Source organism: Orcinus orca, chromosome 17 (assembly GCF_937001465.1).
Source record: "Orcinus orca chromosome 17, mOrcOrc1.1, whole genome shotgun sequence".
Taxonomy (NCBI): domain Eukaryota; kingdom Metazoa; phylum Chordata; class Mammalia; order Artiodactyla; family Delphinidae; genus Orcinus; species Orcinus orca.
Window position 1 is genome coordinate 46,128,284 of NC_064575.1, and position 25,349 is coordinate 46,153,632.

At 34.6% G+C, this 25,349-nt stretch overlaps 2 protein-coding genes across 5 annotated transcripts in view; both read right to left on the reverse strand.

Moving 5' to 3' along the window:
- RAD54B (RAD54 homolog B) overlaps nt 1-25,349 on the reverse strand; it is a 95,456-nt gene that overhangs the window by 37,797 nt on the left and 32,310 nt on the right. Inside the window, exons 1-2 of one of the 4 annotated variants that reach the window (XM_049700235.1) lie at nt 19,659-19,752; nt 15,645-15,690 (exon numbers count right to left, since the gene is read on the reverse strand). The exons of 1 other annotated variant lie outside the window; for it this stretch is intronic. The gene's annotated coding sequence lies outside the window, so the exon portion shown is untranslated. Of the gene's footprint in view, nt 1-161; nt 1,872-15,644; nt 15,691-19,658; nt 19,799-25,349 lie in introns of those variants that run through there. 2 more of the 4 variants (XM_033438285.2, XM_049700236.1) reach the window with 2 other exon arrangements.
- Nucleotides 9,808-20,726, reverse strand: FSBP (fibrinogen silencer binding protein). The gene is made up of 2 exons (XM_004275383.3): nt 19,659-20,726; nt 9,808-15,690 (listed from the first exon to the last, which is right to left on the reverse strand). Exons 1-2 carry the CDS (start codon nt 20,030-20,032, stop codon nt 15,165-15,167), a joined length of 900 nt encoding a protein of 299 aa, XP_004275431.1. The 5' UTR covers nt 20,033-20,726; the 3' UTR covers nt 9,808-15,164.

Genomic DNA, 25,349 nt, shown 5'->3' on the forward strand with positions numbered 1-25,349 from the left:
ATGAACTTATCTACAAAACAGAAACAGAGTTACAGATGTAGAAAACAAACTTACCGTTACCAGGGGTAAGGCGGGGGTGGAGAGGGGGAGGGATAAATTGGGAGATTGGATCAACACATACACACTACTATATATAAGACAGATAACTAATAAGCACTTACTGTATAGCACAGGGAACTCTACTCAATACTCTGTAATGACCTATATGGGAAAAGAATCTAAAAAAGAGTGGATATATGTATATGTATAACTGATTCACTTTGCTGTACACCTGAAACTAACACAACATTGTAAATCAACTATACTCCAATACAAATTTTAAAAAAATAAATACAAGAATTTGTTCTGAGTGACAGGTACACGTGTATATACATTTAACAAAAATCATCACTGATCATTTAAGAGCTATACATTTTATTGCATGTAAATTATAGTTCAACTTAAAATAGATAAAACATAATAAAATAAGACAAAGAATAACAGCAGAATAGGTTGAAAGGTATGTATATGATATTCTATATAATGATATCTTTTAGTGTTTTGAAGCAAAAACACTAAAAGTTATCTATTAATTCAAAGTACACTTGACACTAGAGACAAAATCTCCCCTTATTTCTGTCTTATTTTCTCTTTTCCCCTTGGCAGTTATAGTTAAAACATGAGCACTCCTTGAGGAATACAGACCACCCTCATACCGAGCCCTAGCTCTTACTTCTCACCTAACTTGTACACTATATTTTCAATGGCTAGATAAAAGTTATTCCAGCTGAAGAGAGGGAAATCTCATTCCCCCATCACTGAAGAGCTATTCATTATGTCTTTTACCAAATACACACTTGACCCCAGGAAGCTATCAAAACAATATAATTTACAAAACAAAAACCAAATGATTACTTTATCTTTTAAAATACACCACCTACTTAATGGGACTTCCCTGATGGCACACTGGTTAAGAATCCACCTCCCAATGCAGGGGACACCGGTTTGATCTCTGGTCCAGGAAGATCTCACATGCCACGGAGCAACTAAGCCAGTGTGCCACAACTACTGAGCCTGCACTCTAGAGCCCGCAAGCCACAACTACTGAGCCCACGTGCCACAACTACTGAAGCTCACGCGCCTAGAGCCAATGCTCCGCAACGAGAAGCCCGTGCACTGCAATGAAGAGTAGTCCCCACTCGCCACAACTAGAGAAAGCCTGTGTGTAGCAAAGATCCAATGCAGCCAAAAATAAATAAATAAATGAATTTACAAGATACACTTCACATCCACTAGGATGATAAGTATCAAATAGATAATAAAAAGTGTGGTGCAGACGTGGAGAAATTGGAATCCTCACACACTGCTGGTGCAATGTAAAATAGTACCGCCACTTTAGAAAACAGATTTGCAGTTCTTCAAAAGGTTAGAGTTACCATATGACCCAGCAATTCCACTCCTAGGTATATGCTCAAGAGAGAGAAAAACACATCCACACAAAAAACTTGTACATGAATGTTTATACCAGGATTATTCATAATAGCCCAAAGGTAGAAACATCCCAAATATCCATTCAACTGACAAATGAATAAACAAATTGTGGTACATCACTACAATGTAATATTATTCAGCCATTAAAAGGATTAAAATACCGATACATGCTACAACATGTATAAACCTTGAAAACATTATGCTAAGTGAGAGAAGCCAGTCACCAAAGGACTACACATTACATGATTCCATTTATATGAAATGTCCAGAACAGGTAAATCTATACAGACAGAAAGTAGTTTAGTTTAGTGGTTACTTAGGGCTGGGAGGTGAGGGTGAGTTGGGGTGGGGGTGGGGCACATGGTGGGGGCGGGTTGAAAGCTAAAGAGTACAGGATTTCTTTTTTTTTTAATAAATTTATTTATTTGTTTGTTTGTTTATTTATGGCTGTGTTGGGTCTTGTTGTGCGCAGGCTTTTTCTAGTTGCGGCGAGCGGGGGTTACTCTTCGTTATGGTGCACAGGCTTCTCATTGCAGTGGTTTCTCTTGTTACGGACCACAGGCTCTAGGCGCAAGGTCTTCAGTAGTTGTGGCTCGTGGGCTCAGCAGTTGTGGCTCACAGGCTCTAGAGCGCAGGCTCAGTAGTTGTGGTGCATGGACTTAGCTGCTCTGCAGCATGTGGGATCTTCCTGGACCAGGGCTCGAACCCGTGTCCCCTGCATTAGCAGGTGGATTCTTTTTTTGTTTGTTTGTTTGTTTTGGTTTTGTTTTTTGCGGTACACAGGCCTCTCACTGTTGTGGCTTCTCCCGTTGCGGAGCACAGGCTCCGGACGCGCAGGCTCAGCGGCCATGGCTCACAGGCCCAGCCGCTCCGCGGCATGTGGGATCTTCCCGGACCGGGGCATGAACCCGTGTCCCCTGCATCGGCAGGCGGACTCTCAACCACTGCGCCACCAGGGAAGCCCTGGCAGGTGGATTCTTAACCACTGTGCCACCAGGGAAGTCCCCAGGATTTCTTTTTGAAGTGTTGAAAACATCTTACAATAGTAGTGATAGTTGCACATAACTGTGAATATACTACTAAAAATTATTAATTATATGTTTTATGTGGGTGAATTATATGGTATGTGAATTATAAATCAATAAAGTTGTTTCAAAACATGACATAACACCACACACTCACTAAATTGACTAAAATTTTTTAAACTGACTATATTAAGTGTTAACAAAGATGTAGAGTCAATAATAACTTAAAAAAAAAAAAAGATGTTGAGCACCTAGAAATATCACACACTACTGGAAGGAATGTAAAGTAGTACAATCACTTTGGAAAACAGTTTGGCAGACTCCTAGAAAGTTAAACATACACCTCCTATAACCAATCATTCCACTGGAAGGTATTTACCAAAGAGAAAACATATGACAAAAAAAAAAAAACTTGTACAACTTCAAGCCAGGTAAACCAATCTCCTGAAAGCCTGAAAAACCAGTCACTACTAGAATTCAGTTAATGCATATGTTCATCATTGGTATTCATGGATTTAGAAAGTGAATCTTGACTCTCTCCAAACAATAAATTATCCTCAGAACCATCAAAGCTTTTTTCTAAGAAAACAAATGATTGATATGCAGCTGAAACAGCTGTGTTCAGAATGCTTGGCCCAATGACCTTTTATCAGTCCCTGAAAGGACTCTGGCTGCTATAATCCTGAACAGAACAGTCAAGCAGGCAAAGGACTTAAGTGCAGTGGCCCCAGTTTCCGGCTTTCCTCTCATAATGAGGGTGTTTGAACAAAGGGTAATTTTATATACTTCTTTGGGGGAAAACATGCTTCTAATATACCAGGAATTATGATGTAGAGTTTTTTAGCCTCCTCTTTTGATATATTATTGTGAATACATTTCCCATATCATTAAATTAAAAAGTAAAATGGTGTTTAATATCTGCATAATGATATTACCAATGATATTCCCACCAACGGAGAGGATCCACTTCACTACTATATATCAGCATAATATATTACCTTACCAATTTTTCTCTAACTGTAGTTATTTTTTGTTACAATTATCATACAGTAAAACTGACTTTTTCTCTTGGTGTACAGTTTTACAAATTTTAACACAGGTATAAATTTATTTACCCACTACCACAATCAGGATATAGAAGAGTTCTATCACTCCAAAAGTCTCCCTCAGGCTATTCCTTTTTAGTCAGACCCTAACCCTAATCAGTTACTAATCTGTTTTCTACCAACATAGTTTTGTCTTTTTGAGAATGTCGAATAAATGGAAATCATACAGTATACAACCTTTCAAGCTGGTTTCTCCCACTCAGCATAATGTCTCTGAGATTCATCCCAAGTTGCTGCCTGTATCAAGTTTGTTCCTTATTATTGTACGGAATACTGACAGACAGTTGAAGTGTTTCTAGCTCTTAACTATCACAAATCAAGCTGCTATGAACATTTATGTACAGATTTTTGTGTAAACATTCATCTTTACCAATTTAATAGACAGAAATGGCATTTACTTAACATTATAATTTGAATTTCATTATTAGTGGTTTTTATATATATATACATCTCTTCTTTGCTTGACTCCTCTAATTTCACACTATAAAGGATGCACCTAAAATAAGTTTCATTTCTTTAAACTGAATTTTCAATCTGATCTGAAAACCCTCAACATTCATTCATCCAACAACTTATAGATTGCCCAAAATGTACTCTAAACCCAAACTCTTATCTTATTACAAAATTTCAGTGAAGTCTATGAGCAGAAAACAGGCATTAAAGAGAACCTGAATTATAAGAAATTATGTCAAAATTAAAATATAAAACACTATTAAATTTTAGTATGTAAAAGGCTAACACTTAAAAAGTGTTGACTGTTGCTGGAAGAATCAAGAATCCATTTACATCTTCTTTAATATAAGGAATTCACTATACCTTCTATTGTAATAAAATTTTACATAACTTGTGGAATTTTAAATAAGTCCACGTCATTTAAACACTCCTCTCTATCCCTCCCCCCTAAAAAAAGAAAACTATTATGTTTTGGCAACATGTAGCATTTAACAGATTAAAATGTGCCAGGTTGAAATAAGCCCACTCACTAGAAATTATTAAACATCATTCTGTAACTCAATAAATGATTATGTTTTAGCAACAGGTCCAAAGGTTGATTCTTTTTATTTCTTAATGAGAATTAGTTTCTCATTAAGAGAAACTTAATGAGAGAAACAATGAGGGATAATTAGTGCATTATTTTAGGGGTAATAAAGAGCTCTTAAAAAGATCACTCTTGACTTCCCACTTGCTAAACTCCTTTCCCCACAATAAATCACAGAAAAAGGCCACAGCATGGAAAAATAAAGTTATTCTGTGATGCGTTATGTTCAGGGATAAACTAGAACACATGCATAAAAAGGGAACTTATACTGCCTGAAAAAGCTGCCTGCCCCCATGTTTCCACTTCAAGCACCCAAACACCCACTTAACTCCCTCCGTTTCTTCAAATTCCCAGTCACTCCTCAACTTCTCCAATCTGGCTTCCAGTCTGATCCTCCCCCAAAGCTGCCTGGTTAAAAGCCACTAAGGAGCTCTTTGTCAATAAATCCACAGGTTACTTTTTAGTCCTGACCACAGTTCTCAAAAAGCATTGGACAATGTTGACCACTTCTACCTTGAAATACTGAACTCCATTTTTATAGCTTCTAACACACTTCAAATTTTCCTCCTCCTTTGGTTGCTGTGTCTTAAACATCTTTGCCAGTTCTTACTTTTTTGTCTAACCTTTGTTTATTGGAGTTCTTCCTGAGTTCTAGGCCCTCCTCCCCTCACTGTGCACCACTTCTCCTTAAAATTAGCTCATCTACTCCCATGGGTTCAATACCTTCCCTGTACTAACTTAAAATTTTTTCTCTAGCCCAGATCATGATTCTAGATCTGTAAGTATACCAGTATATCCATTGGATCCACATGAATGTCTCATAAACATCTCCAACTCACCAGGTCCACCTCTCTTCTCTCCAAAAACTGCTCCTCCTTCAGTTTTCCCATTTCTCAGTGAAAGTACTACCACCCTTATTCAAGCCAAAAATTGGAAATCATCCACGACATTCTTCATTTTCTCAGTTCCAGAGCCAATCAACCACAAAACCCAGATGATTCTATCCCCTCCATGGTTCTCAAAGCTGTGTACTGTTTGCCTTCTGCATTATCTCTACTCTTTCCAAGTCATCATCTCTGGTCTGGACTACTGTACCATTACTGTTGGGTCTTCCAAACAGTTCTGTTGAAGTCTTCTCTTGCCACCTCTACTCCCTAAAGCCATTTTCCATACTTACTATATCTATTTTTAAATGTAAATCTGATCATGCATTTGTCTTAAAGGTATTGAAGAAAACACTACTTCCAGCCAAAGGGCCTTCTACCTCTCTTCCTCCAACACACTGATCTAAATTAACTTCTACTCAGCTTTCCATAGTTTAAATTTCCCTGACTGCCAAACTACGTCAAGTTGCGTTATTATCTCATCATTAACTCAGCAATTAATTATGTGACAAATGATTTAATGTAAACCTTCCCCACTAAACTATAAAGTGTTGAGAGGAGGGTCTCTTTTGATCTTGGGCATCATCATATTCCCATAACAACAGGTAGTTTTCAAAACTGCCATTTTGATTCTAGGCACATTTTTCCTTCATGATTATAAAAATATTAAATGAAAGCAGAATTACCTCATTAGAGAAATGCAAATCAAAATTACAAATCAAAACTCACACCGATCAGAATGGCCAGCATCAAAAAATCTACAAACAATAAATGCTGGAGAGGGTGTGGAGAAAAGGGAACCCTCTTGCACTGTTGGTGGGAATGTAAATTGATACAGCCACTATGGAGAACAGTATGGAGGTTCCTTAAAAAACTAAAAATAGAACTACCATACGATCCAGCAATCCCACTACTGGGCATATATCCTGAGAAAACCATAATTCAAAAAGAGTCATGTATCAGAATATTTACTGCAGCTCTATTTACGACAGCCAGGACATGGAAGCAACCTAAGTGTCCACTGACAGATGAATGGATGAAGAAGATATGGCACATATATATAATGGAATATTACTCAGCCATAAAAAGAAATTGAGTTATTTGTAGTGAGGTGGATGGACCGAGAGTCTGTCATACAGATTGAAGTAAGTCAGAAAGAGAAAAATAAATACTATATGCTAACACATACATATGGAATCTAAAAAATAAAAGTGGTTCTGATGAACCTAGGGGCAGGACAGGAATAAAGATGCAGACGTAGAAAATGGACTTGAGGACACGGGGAGGGGGAAGGGTAAGCTGGGACGAAGTGAGAGAGTAGCATTGACACACACACTACCAAATGTAAAATAGATAGCTAAAAAAAAAAAAAAAATAGCTAGCTAGTGGGAAGCAGCTGCATAGCACAGGGAGATCAGCTCAGTGCTTTGTGACCACCTAGAGGGGTGAGATAGTGAGGGTGGGAGGGAGATGCAAGAGGGAAGGGGATATGGGGATATATGTATGCATATAGCTGATTCACTTTGTTATACAGCAGAAACTAACACAACATTGTAAAGCAATTATACTCCAATAAAGATGGTAAAAAATTAATTTTTTTACTTAATTAATTTTAAAATTAATCTTCATTGAGAAAGTAGCCTGAGAAATTAACTTTGAACCCAGCTGCATTATTGTACATACTGTACAGTCAGGATTATTTTCCAAGTAAATGTTATTACAAAGATTTGATTCATCGGTCACTTCTTTATATATAGTATTTTCCTGATTATAGCTTTTGCCAACATGAATTTTCTTTTCTAACTATAATTTCTACCAAATACAGTTTTGCTAAATCATATTTTGCCTAAATATTATGAAGACTGTATTACTCCATTAGTTTTTAGTCAAAAAAAAGTCACCAGTTTTTAGGTAAGTTAGTTGTCATGTGTTAGTTTTGTTGTTTCACGAACCTTGATTTTTCCAGATAAAGTTTTGAGGGTTTTAGCATTAACGAAAAAGATGAGATGCTTTGATCAGTTTTTTAATTCTAAAAAAATCTGTGATGTGCAATTTTGGACAATTTCAATTAGTTTCCTTTTTACACTATTTCTACCAGTAGCAGTCTCTGTACACTAAATAAAAGACTGACAGGGCTTCCCTGGTGGCGCAGTGGTTGAGAGTCCACCTTGCCGATGCAGGGGACACGGGTTCGTGCCCCGGTCCGGGAAGATCCCACATGCTGCGGAGCGGCTGGGCCCGTGAGCCATGGCCGCTGAGCCTGCGCATCCGGAGCCTGTGCTCTGCAACGGGAGAGGCCCCAACAGTGAGAGGCCCGCGTACGGCAAAAACAAAAACAAAACAAAAAAAAACTGACAATATCTTTCTGCGTTTTTCAAATTTGTTCCCATTTTTTACTTGGTTATCTAACAGAAAAGTGAAATTCTTCAGGATTGCTGTTAAAGAGGGGATAAAAAGCGTGTCTTCATCAAAAATGGCTGGGAAAAACATTCCTAGAGTCAAATATCCTGTTATATTCTCAGGAGCTGACTGTTATGCTGTTATGTCCAAACTTTCCCCTGCAAAAGAAAAAAAAAAGCTGACTAGAACAAAAGACAGTAGTTAAATTCTAAGAATCCAGAATTTCTTATAATCACTTTGAAATACCATAAGATTCTCAGAATTAGATATATCCTTTCTTTTGCAGAACAGAAGAAAGATAAAAGCATGAACTCGGAAGCCAAGACTGGTTGAGTATGAATCTTGAGTCTGTCCCTTACTAGCTATGTGACCCTGGACAAGTTACTCACCCCTCTGCCAGTTTATGAATTGCCAAATGAATGTAATACTAATACCTACCTCACAGACTTGCTGCAACCATATTTCATCTAATTAGCTAATATATATAAGATACTTAGAACAGTACTTGCCATGCAGTAAGTGCTCTCTAAATGTTAACTACCATTATCATCATCATCTTGCACTAGTCCCTTCCCATTTAGCCCCATTTTAAATGTAGGCTATAGGGCAGGGAAGGGAGAGGGTGAATGACTGCAAAAAAGTCGAATGAAGATAACTGGGAATTAAACATATATGGAACATAACTGCCTTCATCTAGACTATTTGTAATGTATAAAATAATGACTAATTTGCTATACCCCAGACTAACCATCACTAACAATTCCACTCTACCTGTAATTTTTGTTTCTGAACTTGGTTCTGATCTATTTCCCCCTTGACCCTGTAATTTACTTCCCAAATAAACACCAAAAATGGTCTTCATAAACAAGAGGCTTGAATGCCTACAGCAAGATTCACAAGGTAAGAGTGCTTAAAACCATGCTTTGATAAAAGAGGAAGGGGGAGACACTGTCATTTTAATATTAATAGTGGACATTATCATCTTTTTTTTTTTTTTTTTTTTTTTTTTTGCGGTACACAGGCCTCTCACTGCTGTGGCCTCTCCCGTTGTGGAGCACAGGCTCCAGACAGGCAGGCTCAGCGGCCATGGCTCACAGGCTCAGCCGCTCCGCAGCATGTGGGATCCTCCCGGACCGGGGCACGAACCCGTGTCCCCTGCATCGGCAGGCGGACCCTCAACCACTGTGCCACCAGGGAAGCCCGGACATTATCATCTTAATGAATGAGTCCTAAGCATAGTAACTCTAGGGTTGCATGGTTTAATTATGCATTCCATAAACCCAAGCCTTTAATATTCTTTTTTTTTAACAATTCTAAATACACACACTGTTTTCAACGGAGCAAATAAAATTTAAAATCTCATATACCATCAAATTCAATAAAAAATGTAAATACTCTTGCAGACTGTATTTTTTGAGTTTCAAAATTACCAAAAGCTACCAGAACTTTTAATATGCATTAACATATAACTGCAATATAAATATAAGATTTAAAACATAGTTTTTATTACACTAAAAAATATACAAACATTAATATACAAATTACTTCAAACTGCTAATCATCCAGTTTTCTTTAACAAAACAGAATGAAGGTCAACTAAGTACAAGTATCATTACGTACAAAATAAACCTAGAAGTTATTTCTTTGCATTAAAGATCATTTTCAGAATGATACTTCATGAGCATGGCAGGGACTATATATACATTTTATCATATTTCTCAGTACTTCATGTCAAAGCATATATGCAATAAGTGGCAAAAAGTGCTAAAATAGAAAAAAAATCAGTAAAACTATAATATTCCCAGATATCTAAACTATCTGCCCAGCATTTTAAATTCATTTAAATATCAAAAAAAGTTATTCATCAATTTCAATTCTGACAGTCCAATCAATGAACACGCAAAGCTTTATTTAAAAAAATAGTAATCCATACACTATGGAGGGAAGTGTAAAATGGTACAATCACTTTGAGAAAAGGTCTGGCAGTTTCTTAAAAAGTTAAACATATATCTTCCTTAATCCAGCATTAAGTCCATAACACATTTATACAATAATATACATAACAGCCAAAATCCGGAAATAGCCCAGAAGTCCGTCAAAAGATAATGGATAAACAAACTGTGGTATATTTATAAAATGGATACTACTCAGCCACAAAAAACAATGAACTACTGATTAGAGGATGGATGAATATTAAAAACATTAAGACGGGTGAAAAAAACAGAAACAAAGGATCTATACTGTATATGATCTCAATTATACTGTGTCATAGAACAAGCAAAACTTATCTGTTTTTTTAAAAACAGTGGTTGCCTGAGGTACCAGGGTACTGGTTAGGAAAGGGCAGGAGAGAACTTTCTGGGGTGATAACTTTTAAAATCTTGATGGGGGTTTAAGCTACACAGATGTAGTCATTTGTCAAAACTCATCAAATGGTGCATTTAAGATTTGTGCATTTCACTGTTTGTAAATCTTACCTAAAAAATCATAAACACACAAATAAATATTGAACTCCAGTTCATAATACTCATGCTGAAGTGTTTATGGGTAAAGTATTCTAATTCTGCAACTTGTTTTAAAATAAGTTTTCTTAAAAAATAAAAAATGTATGGATGGATAGACAGATAAACATGTGATAAAGCAAATACAGCAAAACATTAATTGTAGAATGTAGGTGGTAGGCATATGAATGTTTACTATAAATTTTTTCGTTTCTATACATTTGAAGGATTTCTTAATCTTTGTAACAGAGGTGAATTTACACTCATGAAAAGATCTACTAACAAAGTGTAAGTCTAATGATACATCCATTTTAGTTTAAATTGTTTGGGCTAACTTGGGTGGTATTTTTATTTATTTATTTACTTTGCTTTCTACTATTTACAAAGGAATTGAAAACTAAAAATAAATTATATAAATTCACATTATAGCTGCTACTTTTAATGAAACAACTTTAAGAAGATACATTAAAAAATACGGAACCAATTTCTCAAAATTATATACAAGATCTAGCATGACTGCTAATGTTTAATTAGGTTGCATATTTTAAGAATTTACTCTTTTGTATTTGTTAAGTACTGCAACCATATTTCATCTAATTATTTTTAACTATTTACAATCAAAGTCACCATCAAATATTTAATTGATTTTGAGAATTTGTGAATCTTAACATTTGAAAAAAATAAATATATTATGAAATTTAGACATGGTACATTTGGCATCTATTATATCACCTAAAGAAATATATTTCAATTATGCCTCATCAAAAAAATTTACCTCTATAGTACTGAATTCTTTGTTTCATGGCACACACACAGAGTAGTACAATGTATTACCATGTATTTAAAAGAACATGTATTAACAACACATTTAACCACTATCATCTACAGTATATATTAATTACAATTTACCACACTTAATTATTTAAACATATCTATTTAAAACTTGACATTACTCTAAAAGAAGGCACATGGAAAATAATTCATATTTCAAACATTTTCATGTAAGTAAAGAGGCAATAGGGTAGAGTGAATCTTTCAAAAATAAAATAACACCAAGTTGATGTCGCATTATACAAAAAAGGAAAATATTTAATTTGAATATTTTAAGAAATCTGGCATTTGTTAGAAATGAAAGAGCTTCATTAACTTTTTCAGAATGTCACTATAAATCATACCTAGGTTTATAAAATCATAACTTGTAAAAAAACAAACATCCATTTAAGTTCAAATGGATAAGAAAAGACAAGAAGGTGGCAAGAATAACTAGGCACTATCTAAATTTCTAATATATTGGATGAAATAGTATTTCTACAGAACCAAGTCTACATTTTAAAAATAAAAACACTCTTTCCTATGTTTTTCCAGCATTACATTTCGTAAGTAAACTCACAGCCCCAAACAGTTCTCTATAGTAGGATGTCTGGTGGCTTCAATTGTATTCCATTGGTACTAATAGAATTTGCCCTTATATATTCCCCTTAGTGAAACTTGTCCTCAGCAAAAACTGCTAATGTAAGTTGGTAAGTAGTCAAAAACTCAAAAAAGTCTCAATATAGAAAGAAAAAGAAAAAAGCTTTAGCTCATAATTTCCCTAAGATACTCTGCAAGATAATAATAAACAGCCTCTAAAAAGAGTTCAGTCATCAAACAAGTCTTCTTTACACAGAAATTCCCATAAACTATACTATGCTAATTATAATTGCATAGGTGGGGAGATGGAGCAATGAAAATGGAGCAGAACCACATTCACTTTAATTTTTGCAGATTAAAATTAAACAAGATTGACTCAGAAAAACTGCTGCAGTAAACTCACTGCAATGAGTGTAATTCTGTTGTTTAAAAATATGTAAAATAAGGTTTTTATTCTACTCGGTCCCTACATGCTAACAAGTCTGTCACATGACATAAGCAACGAAACAACAATCTTGAACACTGCTGGAGAAAAATAGACTGTAGCAGACTATGTTTACACTATTTTCTGGGCAGCAAAAAAATTTTCAAGGGCAATTTTATATAGTATACATTTTTAGCTTCCACACTTATATTAGAATCTAACCACCAAAAAAGATGTATATTGCACTTTTCTGAACACATAACTTGGCTAAAAACATTTCACAGAATTAATGTTCCACAGAACACACCTGGAAAACTGATTTAGCTGTACAAAGTCAGCATTCAAATTGAACATTCATTAACAATTCTGAGTAGTACCATGCTAAGATTATAACATGAATTACATTTTGTATGGTAATTTGCTTTCAATCATTTCAAAAAGTTAAAGCTTACTACCTTAAAGATTTACTGGAATAATATTGTAAAAACATTACCTCAAATAAGAATTATAAGATTCATTAGACTGAAAGAAAAGTCAAAGCACAGATTAAAGATGAAATTGTCAAAAGGATATATCATACATTCAAGGCATTTTTATAATAAAATACTTAACTCTAACAGCAGATACAAAACACCAATGAAATTAAGCAGTCAACAAGCTAAAACAGTACTGTAAGAGTCCGTTTTATTTTTATTCTTTCTATTCCTATAGCCATAACCTAAATTTCAGATTTAATTTCCCCTCACTACAATGCCCACCCTGAAATGCTGCTATTATGACATTAAGTCAGAGCTCTAGTCATATGTCCCTAGTCAAAAGCCTTCCATGGCTTGCCATTATATATTCACTTTCGATTCCTTAAAAACAGCATTTAATGTAATCCATAATGTGGCACCAACCAGCTTCCAACTTCCAAATTGATATCCCTCAATTTACCTTCACCCACTCTTCAACAAAAATTTCTGAAAATCTAATATGATTTAGGCACCATGTTAGGTTTCAAAATACTCTATTCCAGTGGTTCTTTGAGTGGTTTTTTAGTTTGCATCAGAATCTCTAGAGAACTTATTAAAACAGATTGCTGTACTCTACCCCTCAAGTTGCTGATCCGAAAGGAATGGATTTACATATCTCACAAGTTCTCAAGAGATGTTGATGCTGCTGGTCAGGGTCTACTCTTGGTGAACCACTGCTCTACACCACAGGCCATGAGCCGAAAGCCCACTGGCTGAATGAGGCCCATTCACATGTTTCGTCTATTTATTATTTTAAATAATTTTAATTATTTGCAAATGTTTTACAAATAAAAATTTCTCATAAAAATGCAGATTTCTGGCTCATTTCTGCATGTAAAAATTCTGCTGGAGCTCAAGGGTAGCTACACCAGTTAGTCAAGGTATATGTCCTTGTCCAGATTATCACAGCCCTAATTGGCCCTATGCTCACTTAAAATCACTTAAAAATCACCTGGCTTAGCACTGTATTTGTGCTTATACACTCTGACCCACTTTTTCTCATTCTCTATGCCTTTTTCATGCTGCTCACTCTGGCATAAACATCCTTTCTCCCCAATACGGCTGAAATCCTACCTACCCCATTCTAAAGCTTGGCTTGAATATCCTTCCTCAACACAGTCCCAGCAAAAATAGAAATCCTTAAGTAATAAACATATTAAAGATTTAACATAAATGTCTATGTGTGCTTTAAGAATCAAGGTTTTATTTCCACAAATACTAAAATAGCAATATTTACAAAAACATAAAGGACTATAGATATCATAAATTATAAACATATAATTTTTGCTATTTTTATTCTAAATAAAATTTTAATTTTGTTCATTAAAGTTTTTACTGTGATTTTACTGTGAAAGAAATCTTTTTCAGACTAAGACATTGCAAATGAATTGACGTATTAAATCCTGTAGTCAAAATATATAACAGCTCCAATAGAATATCTTATTTTGCTGGACAAAAAAAGGAGGAGGAGGAAGGGGGTAATTGACACAATTCCCCTGATTTCATAACCCACCAATTTTTAAAAGCAATTTTAATGAAATAAATGTTTCTAATTTTTTAACATGTAGGATATTTTTGTGGATTTTTACTTCTGTGGAATGGCAGGGGGAAAAAAATTACAGAGAAACAAAAACTGAGTGCTGGTCATTGCTCTGCCATAAAGAGCTTTGTTACATCAAGTAAATCATTGAGTTCTCCCTGGACTTCGGTTTCATTACCTCAAAACTGAGGTGGGAAAAAGTGTTCTCCAAATACCTTCCATCCCTAAAATCCTAGGACTTACTCTGTCAAAGAATGAAAGCATAAAAATCAATGTCATACAGACAAGCTTCTATTAGGCTAGTATTGCTTCTAAATTAGATTGACTTAAAAACTTTGAACTACATACAGCTTTCAAAGTGCTAATTAAAAATGCTGAAGATTCAGAACTTTGAAAGAATACTTATGTATTTATATATGTTATTTATATATATGTTAATAACCAAAATAAAACATCTTTTGTAAGGCCAACAATTAAAACATCTTAGGAAAAAAATTAGAGGAAGACAAAAAAATTTATAACCATACCAATCAGCGTTTTAATATATATCAAAGGAAAATTAATTAATTAGAAAATCCTGTCAAAAAAGCCTTTTTCATAATAGAGATTAACAATATTTTTTAAGAATATGTACTCTGGGACTTCCCCGGTGGTCCAGTGGTTAAGACTCTGTGCTTCCACTGCAGGGGGTGTGGGTTCGATCCCTGGTCAGGGAACTAAGATCATAACATGCCATGCGGCGTGGCCACAAAAAAAAAAAAAGAATATGTACTCTGCTTCAGGATATTCCCAAATGAAAGTAATTTGGCCAAAATTAAAATTATCAAATTGCAAGACTGCAAAAAAAATCTTAGAGACTATTATATTCAGATAGATCATGCCGTAAGCGAATTGCTTTCAGCTTCTCCACTTCAATTTTTGCTCTTAGCAGCTCTTCCTCTAGCTGCTGCCTTCTTTTCAATCCATCCCTCTTCTCCTGAACATATAATCCAAAATTTTTTTGATTTTCTAAAATTATCTGATGCTCCTCTTTCAGCATTTGCAGAATCTGAGGATCATACCCTAACTGTGACCTAAAATTTTCTCCACTTTCATGCCGGAAAAAATCATCTCTCCTTGGGATAGAAGATGGAGACGATGTCATTCTCATATCAACAGAGGAAAGTGACGGTGACAAAGATCTTTCCATAACATGTACTAATTCATGTTCTTCTCTTTGCTCTAAAGTATCACTCTGTTGAGAATTTAAAACCAGTGGAGGAGGGGGCTTAATGTCTTCTTCTTGCTTCACCTCCACTGTAATAGCAACTGGATGGTGGTCCAACATTACCTGTAGTGAACTTGTACCAGCCTGTGCTTCCTCATCCAAGTTTGCACTACAGCACACAAAAAAGCATTATAAAATGTAAATCAAATGAATATAAGAGCATTTTAAAGCATAATTTCATATTTAATATACATTAAATTATCAAGCTATAAAGAAAATTATGAAACAAAAAATATTTTTAACCCTTGCAATAATAAATTAAAGTGACTATGGTTGGGATTTTAATTTTATATATATATATATATATATATATATATATATACACACATATATATATCTCCATCCTTAACTTTAAAATTGGCCTCTTAAAAGAACAGGAACTTACAAATACTACACAAGGCTATCAAGGTAAATACAAAAGAAAAGGCATTTTTGATACTCTCAAAGAGATACCAATTGTCCCTATAAGCCTGAGGTTCTTAAATGGTGTAAAGTGTCATTTAATTCATTCTGGGCCTTGCTATCCCGACACCTTAGTCCTAGACCTCCTGCTTCTCCTCTCCTGTCCTGATCTAAAAATCACCAGAGTCTATGACTTCCAGCAGGACAGTGGAAGGCAATCTCTGAGACGTATTGATTTCTCAGTAGTCACTCACACACACACACACACACACACACACACACACACACACACACACACAGAGGAAAAACAAGATTGTGTATGATTTTGGGTATGCCCAACTATCAGGGGGTTCTCCTAACTATCCAATTTCAGATGCAATGGTGTTTCCCCTTTACCTATCCTAAACTACATGACTCAGGTGATCTTTAAGTCTTTTAACCAGTGGTCAGGTGAAGTGTACAAGGGCAAGGGTTTAGATCTACCACTGGATCATCAGTACCCAGTATAATACTATACTTGGAACCTCACAGGTGCTCATCATATGTTGAATGATTGAATAAATGAAATGGGTTTTTTCAATGCAATGTTTTTTTAATGGCCTATATATGATATATTGAAAATTTATTAAATTTACATGAAATTTCCATAAAATATGCATTCCTATTAGAGGCGACTACAGTTTTAGCATAATTTAAACTTTGACATTACAATATTTGTTATGACATAAACACAATGTTCCTGAAAATTCTGTTGGTTTTTAAATAATTTCATGTATAACATGAAGTTGTGAATTAAGAATACATAATGTTTCTTGAGGGTTTTTTTTTTTAATTTATGTTTCTGCTTAACTTAAAAATAAAAGTTATCGAGGTGAAAGAGATTATTGGAACATTAATGGAAATGCTACACTTCACATTATTTAAATAACATTTTATAAATTATAAATAAGTAATATAGGTTAGAATACATTCTACATGGATGATTAAAATGCTGGAACAAGTTTAAGTAGAACATAAGGAAAAGAATTTAAACTCCCCATATGTCACTTACTAATAACATTAAATTGCCAGAAATATCAGATATTTGTCTAAGAGGCACAAATGAAATAATAAGATATTTAGTATGTTATAAAAAACCTATTTGTAGATTATGTAAATTCCTTCATTTTCATTCTTGTCTTTTTTTGTCATTTTATGATTTTCAAAAGCAAAACAATGGAATATAAATGTAATTCAAATTAGTAAGATTTGCTTTTATTAACATCTCTAAATCCTAGATTGGGAAAAAGTTAAAACAACAGATATAAATTAAATTTTTTAAATCCACATAATTACTTTTCCAAATTAGTATGTATAATAGACTATAAGACTCACAATTAAACATAGACAATATACTCCCATGTAAATTAAAAATACACCTTATATCTGGAATATTCCATTCCACTTTAGTTAAAACATTACAAATAAGGCATAACAAAGCCTAAAAATGATTTAGAGGTCACAAAAAAAATGATAAAACAGAAAAGAACTTCTAAAATGTATGAATATGAACTCTGAGGATAAAATTGGTTATAAAAACACAAAATATAATCTGATGTTAAAGAGAGGTAAATATAAAGACATAAATCAATGTCAGTTGTAGAAATAAATAGCCTTACAAAATACCTGTATATACTTAAATACGTTAAATTATATAAGCAGTAATATTTTCCTTATTAAGTATAGAGAGTTTGATGAGATTAACTGTCATATTTATATAGAAGTATAATTAAGATAGTGAATTATAAACTTCTGAGATAATTAAGATTCAAGATGATGTCAAACAAGTATAAGTATATTAAGTACATAAATATATTATAAATTAAAATGCTAGTATAGAGAAAGTGGCAGAGCAGACACACTAACAAAAATAAGCATTTAATTGGCATATTTCTGATATTCTTACCTTTAAAATCTGAAAAACTGACTGTTTAAACGGTAGGTATAGAAATGTGTAAATCAATGCATTTAATCAGAGAAATGTTGGTGTCCCAAAGATTGACTGTGTAGGTATATATATTCTATGTATGTACGTGTATATATACCATACATACATACACACACACACAAGCGGTCAAAATGTAAATATATCTTTGTATCTTATATATTATTTTTCTTCTATATCAGTGTATTTTTAAAATACACAACTTGATAAAACTACAGTTTCTACGTGTAGTTTTCAAATTATAAAAACCTATACCCCAAAGGTAGTTTTATACCTATAATACAAAGCCACTGTTCTTTATGATTCAAAGAGGGAAAAAATTTTAATGAGTATAAAACAGTCTTACTGTGGAGTTTTTTTTTTTTTGGACATTCAGCATACTAGGATTTAATCATCTGTCATCACAGTGAACAGTTTAAGCAGTGACCCCATGAATTAATATACTGTGTATCCACAGCTTGGATTCCCACTGGTGCTATTTTTTTTACTATGCTATCAACTAGAAATAAGAAGTATATGGTAAGAAGCTGGGCTCAAAAATATTATCCTAGTAAATTATCAAAATAACAAATATGTTTGGCTAAAAAGGTTTTTCCATTTCTTCCCTAACTTCAAAGGGATTTCATAGGTAATTAATAATTTTGCTTATATAATGACTCTTCCATCAATAGGAAAGTACCTTGTAAAGTTTTGTTTGAAGGTTCCTCAACTAACAAGGAGTTTACAGTTTGCTTAAATTACCCTAAATGATTCAGAAGAAGCCTGTAGCTGCCATTTTTATCTTTTGCCAGAGGTTAAAATCTGAATCAGCAGCAGGATAATAGTTTTTGAAGATTTCCAGGCAAGTACTTATGTAGAGCACAAATTCAACCAAAAAAACTGTTTCTAATCCAGCTGCTCTTATTGATATATTAAAATTCATAATTTGATACCCTTGCAGAATAGTATGGGAGAGCTTACCCTTTCCTGTATGACCCCAAATCAAAGTGAAACTAGACCATTATTGTGTAAAAACAACAAAAGTTTTTAGTTTTATTAAGTAATCTGAATCCCTAATTAGGCATTAACTCCTTTTCTTGTGTTCTTGTCTTTTTTATTTTGAATGTTAAGTTAGAAAAATACTTTAAACTGTACATTTAAAAATACTTTAAACTTTAATATATACTATGATGCCATTAACAAGTTTACTTAATTGTTCATTTTAGGCTTTTAGCTCAATTAATATTCAGTAAGTGTAGACACTGATAATTCATTAAAAAAAAGCAAGGGTTCCATTTTTCCTGAAACTGCTAACTTTATACAAAATTGAAAATTCTAATGAAATGTAATCTTAAATGAAATAAGAAAAAGGTATCTCTCAGAAGCTAATTAAACAATTTAATTTTAAAGCTTTAAAAGTTTATGAGGTAATGTCACAAATTACATCCCATTTATTCCTCCCTAACCTTTACTTTTTAGAAACTACAGAAGGAGGGAAGGGGGAGGGGAAGACAATAAAAAGTGGCTTAAATCCAGTGCAGCAGAAAAATTCCTTATAGCCTCACTTTTCTTTTTTAAGAATACAAAACAAAGACACTATTCACTGCTCCCGTAGTGGGGATGCTTACTATGCATATCTTTATCACAACTAAGCCAGAGCCCAATAGATAGGAGGCGCCATAATTTTCACAACAAAATAAAATAAAGCTTACCTTTGTATGTGGTTCCTGTCTCTTATCAGGCAAAAACTGGAAATCTGGGGAATCATCTCCATAACTTTCTTGGTTGGCTCAGAAATATTGCTTTTAAAATCTGATTGGGTCTCTTTTTGCTGCAATAGCTCCTGTTTGGCATATTCTTTGAGCCTTTTGTAAAGAGTGCGTAGGCCCTGCGCTGTTCGAGGAGGGCGGTCTACTCCACTTGCATTATAGTTAACTGCTATGATATCCCAACATCTATTCTTTTCCACTATTACTGAATGTTTGTTAGTGTGTTCTTCCAGAATTTTAACATATGGCTTCACAAGCTTTAACAAATCAAGCTTTTCAGATAAGGTAAAATTGGAAGATCTAGCTTTTCCTACCATTGTTCTTTTCAAATTAAGTAGGCAGTTTCTGAAACCACCATGCAGCCTTCAGCTCTGCTCAGCTCTTTTCACAAACAGAAAAAGATCAGGCTTAACTAGGCTAGCCTCATTTAGGCCCACGCCTACAGGGGAGGGTTTATTAAAATTCCTCCAGCTTAAGCTGACGCAGGTTCAGGAAATCTGCTTAAGCCAAGCCTGACCTACATAAAGCTTCTCACTGAAGAAGACAGGAAGGCACAAGCAAAACACACTTGTGTATAAAGAGAACAGCTCGAGGTAGGATTTAATACACAAAGGTCTAGAGATAAGCATGGAACACAGCTAAAAATTAGCTAATTTAGGGAGAATATCGAATTCCAACACGTTTGCCTAACTGATAGATTGAAAATGCACTGCAGTATCACTTTAATAAAAACAAAAGAGGAACTGTTTTGTACTATTTGTTTACAAATCCAGTAGACAGAAAAATGAAAAACTAAAGATATGAGTGGTGAATGTAGTGATTCCTAACAGAGCCCCTAATCACTGTTTCTGAGCTGCTGTTCTCTCTTACAAAATCTGCATAATGCTGGTCCTGCTGTCAATCAGGAATTGCATATCCTCTAGCTAGTTAGGTTACACCCAGCTCAGACTCCACGGTAAAGCTAAGCTTCTCCTTCATTTTACAGTCTACAGTAAACACCGTGTTTTTTTTTTTTTTCAGTTACTTAAGAAGAAATTTTTGTTGAACACGAAATCTAAAAAGCAGATAAAAATTATGTTTTTAAAGCAATGCATTATTCCAGCTGTAACGTACATGAATATGCTAGCCCGCTTTAGCATGTGTAAAACACACCATTCACAGTAAGAACAGCATAATAACACCTTAAGACTGCACACAACAAAATCGCATTTGCTATTATTAGAGTACGATCTTTATTTAGCCATTTTCACACAATTTGAGCTATGAAAGGAAACAGCTAGTCTAGTCATTTGCAAGGCCACCAATTTGCGTGTTTAGGATATATTTTCTAATCTCTGTCTGAAACATGATAAATAACAATGTAAACAAATAAGCCTATTTTCTCCTGATATACATGTTTCTCCAGATAGGAGAATGAATTAGAACATACTTGAACACAGTTCCATTCAATCAATTGCTGAACACCTGTAAAAATGTTCCCAAGCACTGAGAAAGGCCCAAAGAAAACAAAGGTAAATCTATATACAGCCCCTATCCAAAGAACTATAGCTCTACAGAAATGCCATCAATTTTCAATTACTTTGTTTTTCATTCTTTCAATAGAAGAGAATTAAATTAAATTTGTTAAGTTCTCACTTTGAACCAGACAGTGTGCTAGACTGTGTTATTTGTCAGGAAATGTGTTATTTGTCAGGAAAAAAAGTGAAAGATTGCTGGGTACACTATAGGATGCTAGGTGTTTTCTGGCATACTCTACTGGGTAATCTGATTTTTAGCAGTCCTAGCCTTTCACCGTCTTTGAGCAGTTTTATTGCTGAGTAAAGTTGTAGAAAATAGTAATGCAAATGATTCTTGCCCCTAGAGATGCAAACTGAAAATTGACCTGCTCCAACAACCTGACCACAGTTACTGGAAAGCAAGAACACAGGATATACACTGTCTTTAAACAATATTATTATTTTTGGAAGAAATACAGGCATTGTGTTAAGAAATGATGTGCTAATGGAAATGTGAAAAAACGTTCAATCTCACTATCAAGGAAATGTATACCAAAAATGATTTTCATCCATAAGACATCCATAAGGATGTGAAAAAACGTTCAATCTCACCATAAAGGAAATGTATACCAAAAACGATTTTCATCCATAAGACATCCATGAGGAAATGTGAAAAAACGTTCAATCTCACTATCAAGGAAATGTATACGAAAAATGATTTTCATCCACAAGACTGGCAAAATTCTTAAAGAATGAAAATGTCAGGAGTGGATGAGGGTGCAGGGCAGAGTACTCTTCTGTACCGTTCATGAGAGTGTGAAATGGCATTTGTGATGGCAATCTCAGAGTACGTATTAATAGTTTACATGTGTAAAAACTTCTAAACTTGCAGTAATTTTACTTCTCAGAATCTACCTTGAAAAATACTCAAACACACAAGGAGCAGCAGAGCCTTCTTAGTAGTTGCATAGTATTGGAAGCAATCTAAGAGCACATCAGTTGGGGACAAGTTAAAGTCACTAAAGTATATCCATACTATGGTCTACTCTGGGCAGCACTAAAATGCAAAAGTTAGATTTCTGTGTATTGACACAGAACAAGATCCAAAATATATGGTAAGCGAAAAAAGCAAGTAAAACAAAAATACAGACAATTATAATCCCATTATGCTTACCCAAAACACCCAAAGCTAAATATTTCTGTAGGTACAGAAAATATATGTGTAGGTATAGAATGCAGGTCCATACATAGGTATGAAAATGTACTCCAAGAAGGTCTGGAACTCTTCTGCCTAATTACAGGAGCCATGACTGGCAGGTAGCTATGGAGCATTTTTCTTTTTTCTTTTTTTGGCCCCACTGGACCACCAGGGAAGTCCAGCTATTGAGCATTTTAAATGTGGTTAATGGGACTGAATTTTTTACTTTATTGAATTTTAATTAAACAAAATTTTTTACCTGAGGCAGCATATTTTTCCATTAAACACAACTTTATTGTTTGGGTAGGATTACATTTTACTTAACCCTTTTGTCACAAATGATACTATTGTTTCTAGTATTACGGACAAGAACTCCCTCCTGGACCAAACGTTAGTAAGGCTCCTCTGAGCCTTCTTCTCAACTAGGACTTTAGCAAGGATCCTGCTAAACCAGTTTATAGAGAATCCCCCTACCCTTGATACCTAACCAAATTCTTCATACTCCCACCGTTAATACCTAACCAAGTTCCTCTCAGTAATTTTCCACCCACTGACCCCCTTACCCTGCCTATTGGCTGTAAATCCCTGTTGTAGTAGCAGTTGAGTTCAGTCTCTCTCCCCTGTTGCAACAGTCTTTTTTTTTTTTAATAAATTATTTATTTATTTATTTTGGCTGCATTGGGTCTTTGTTGCTGCACATGGGCTTTTTTTACTTGCAGTGAACAGGGGCTACTCTTTGCTGTGGTGCGTGGGCTTCTCATTGCGGTGGCTTCTCTTGTTGCGGAGCAAGGGCTCTAGGCACGCGGGCTTCAGTATTTGTGGCATGCAGCCTCAGTAGCTGTGGCTCGCAGGCTCTAGAGCACAGGCTCAGGAGTTGTGGCGCACAAGCTTAGTTGCTCCACAACATGTGGGATCTTCCTGGAGCAGCGATCGAACCCATGTACCCTGCACTGGCAGGCGGATTCTTTTAATTTATTTATTTAATTTATTTATTTTTGGCTGCATTGGGTCTTCATTGCGGTGCATGGGCATCTCATTGCAGTGGTTTCTCTTGTTGCAGAGCACAGGCTCTAGGCGCATGGGCTTCAGTAGTAGTTGCAGCACATGGGCTCAGTAGTTGCAGCACACGGGCCCTAGAGCACACGCACTTCAGTAGTTGTGGCTCACGGGCTCTAGAGTGTAGGCTCAGTAGTTGTGGCGCATGGGCTTAGTTGCTCCATGGCATGTGGGATCTTCCCAGACCAGGGCTCCCCTGCATTGGCAGGCGGATTCTCAACTACTGTGCCACCAGGGAAGTCCACAGTAGTCTTGAATAAAGTCTTCTTGCCTGTTTAACTTGTCCGGTAGAATTTTTCTTGACATTACACATAATCACATCAGCAGTGTAGTCAATCTTAAATTGATTCTGTTTTTTTTTTGAAAGAATTAATTAATTCATTATTTAATTCATTATTCAAATATTCTGTCTAATAAGTACATAATACATACAAGAAGAATGTTTATTGTTAACTTCTGAAATCTATTTTACAAAGCACTTGACTAAGCTTTAGTTATCTGGAAATTTACTTTTGTGGAAACCTCATTTCATGAAAATGCTAGGTACATTGTGTTAGTGTACATAAATTCTGCTTGAATGAATTTTTTCTATGCACTGATATAACATTTAATGGATTTGTTTGAATATTTTATGCAGACAGCACAAATTATAGTGATACCCTGTATAAACTGTAATTGATTATTAATCTGAATTACTTATTCTGTCTTAATTATAATTAAATTATTTTTCTAGCTAAAAAAATAATGGGCAAACTTTTTAATATAAAAAAGTATACTACTGATGCAGAATCAAGTGCAGATGCAGAAGCTAGTACTCTTACTGGAATAATAAAGAAAAAAATGAGAGACCGAACTAAAGCATATTACATATTTCATACTGAATACCAAATGCAATTTGCTAAAGCAGAACAACAGGAATAAGCTGTTTAATGCATTTTAAAAAGGTAAAGAAAATAAAATAGACAACGTTAAGAGACACTGTCAACAGACACACAGTAAATTTGACAAGCAGTTTCCTCTCAACAAACAAGAACTGATGAAGTTTAGGCACCTCAAATCAGAATTAAATATCCAGAAATATTTTTAAATAATATGTAACAACGTCTGACCTTGTAACTTTGGCCAGCTATAAAATGGTTTGGTTTCTTGCACACACAAAAAAAGAAAACCATTGTTAGTAAAGAGATGGTAAAAATACATATATACTATTTCAGTTATGGAAATTTTGTCAGAAAATTATTGGGAAAGGATTTTAAACGATATTTTAAAAACGAAAGAGCTTCAATTAAGCAGCCAATAATTGCCTGTAGAACACAAGACCTAACATATCAAACATCAATTGATTCAATATTTTTTAAATTGCAAGTACTTCTCTTTAGATTTAAATGAGTTATACAATAAAAGTTATATAATAAAAGTTATACAATAAAAGAGATACTGCCCTATTAACACATGGGTCACATTTTATCTCAAAGGACTTCAAAATTTAGAAAGGAATGTTATCAATTCATGACCAAATAGATATATGAACTCATAACACAGATATTTTTTAATCTATATCTGTCAAAGAATTTTAGCTAGACATGGAAAAATAATAGTTCTACTGCAATAGATGATGCTCTGTTAGGTTAAGTTCAAAAATCTGGATTTATTGCAATTTTAAAACAAGAAATTAATATTTCATTTATTACTCTGTTCCACACACATTATGAAAATATTGTGCTCAACTTTCTAGAGCAGACTCTATGAAAAGTGTCAAGAATAGGGGCTTCCCTAGTGGCGCAGTGGTTGAGAATCTGCCTGCCGATGCAGGGGACACGGGTTCGAGCCCTGGTCTGGGAAGATCCCACATGCCACGGAGCAACTAGGCCCGTGAGCCACAAC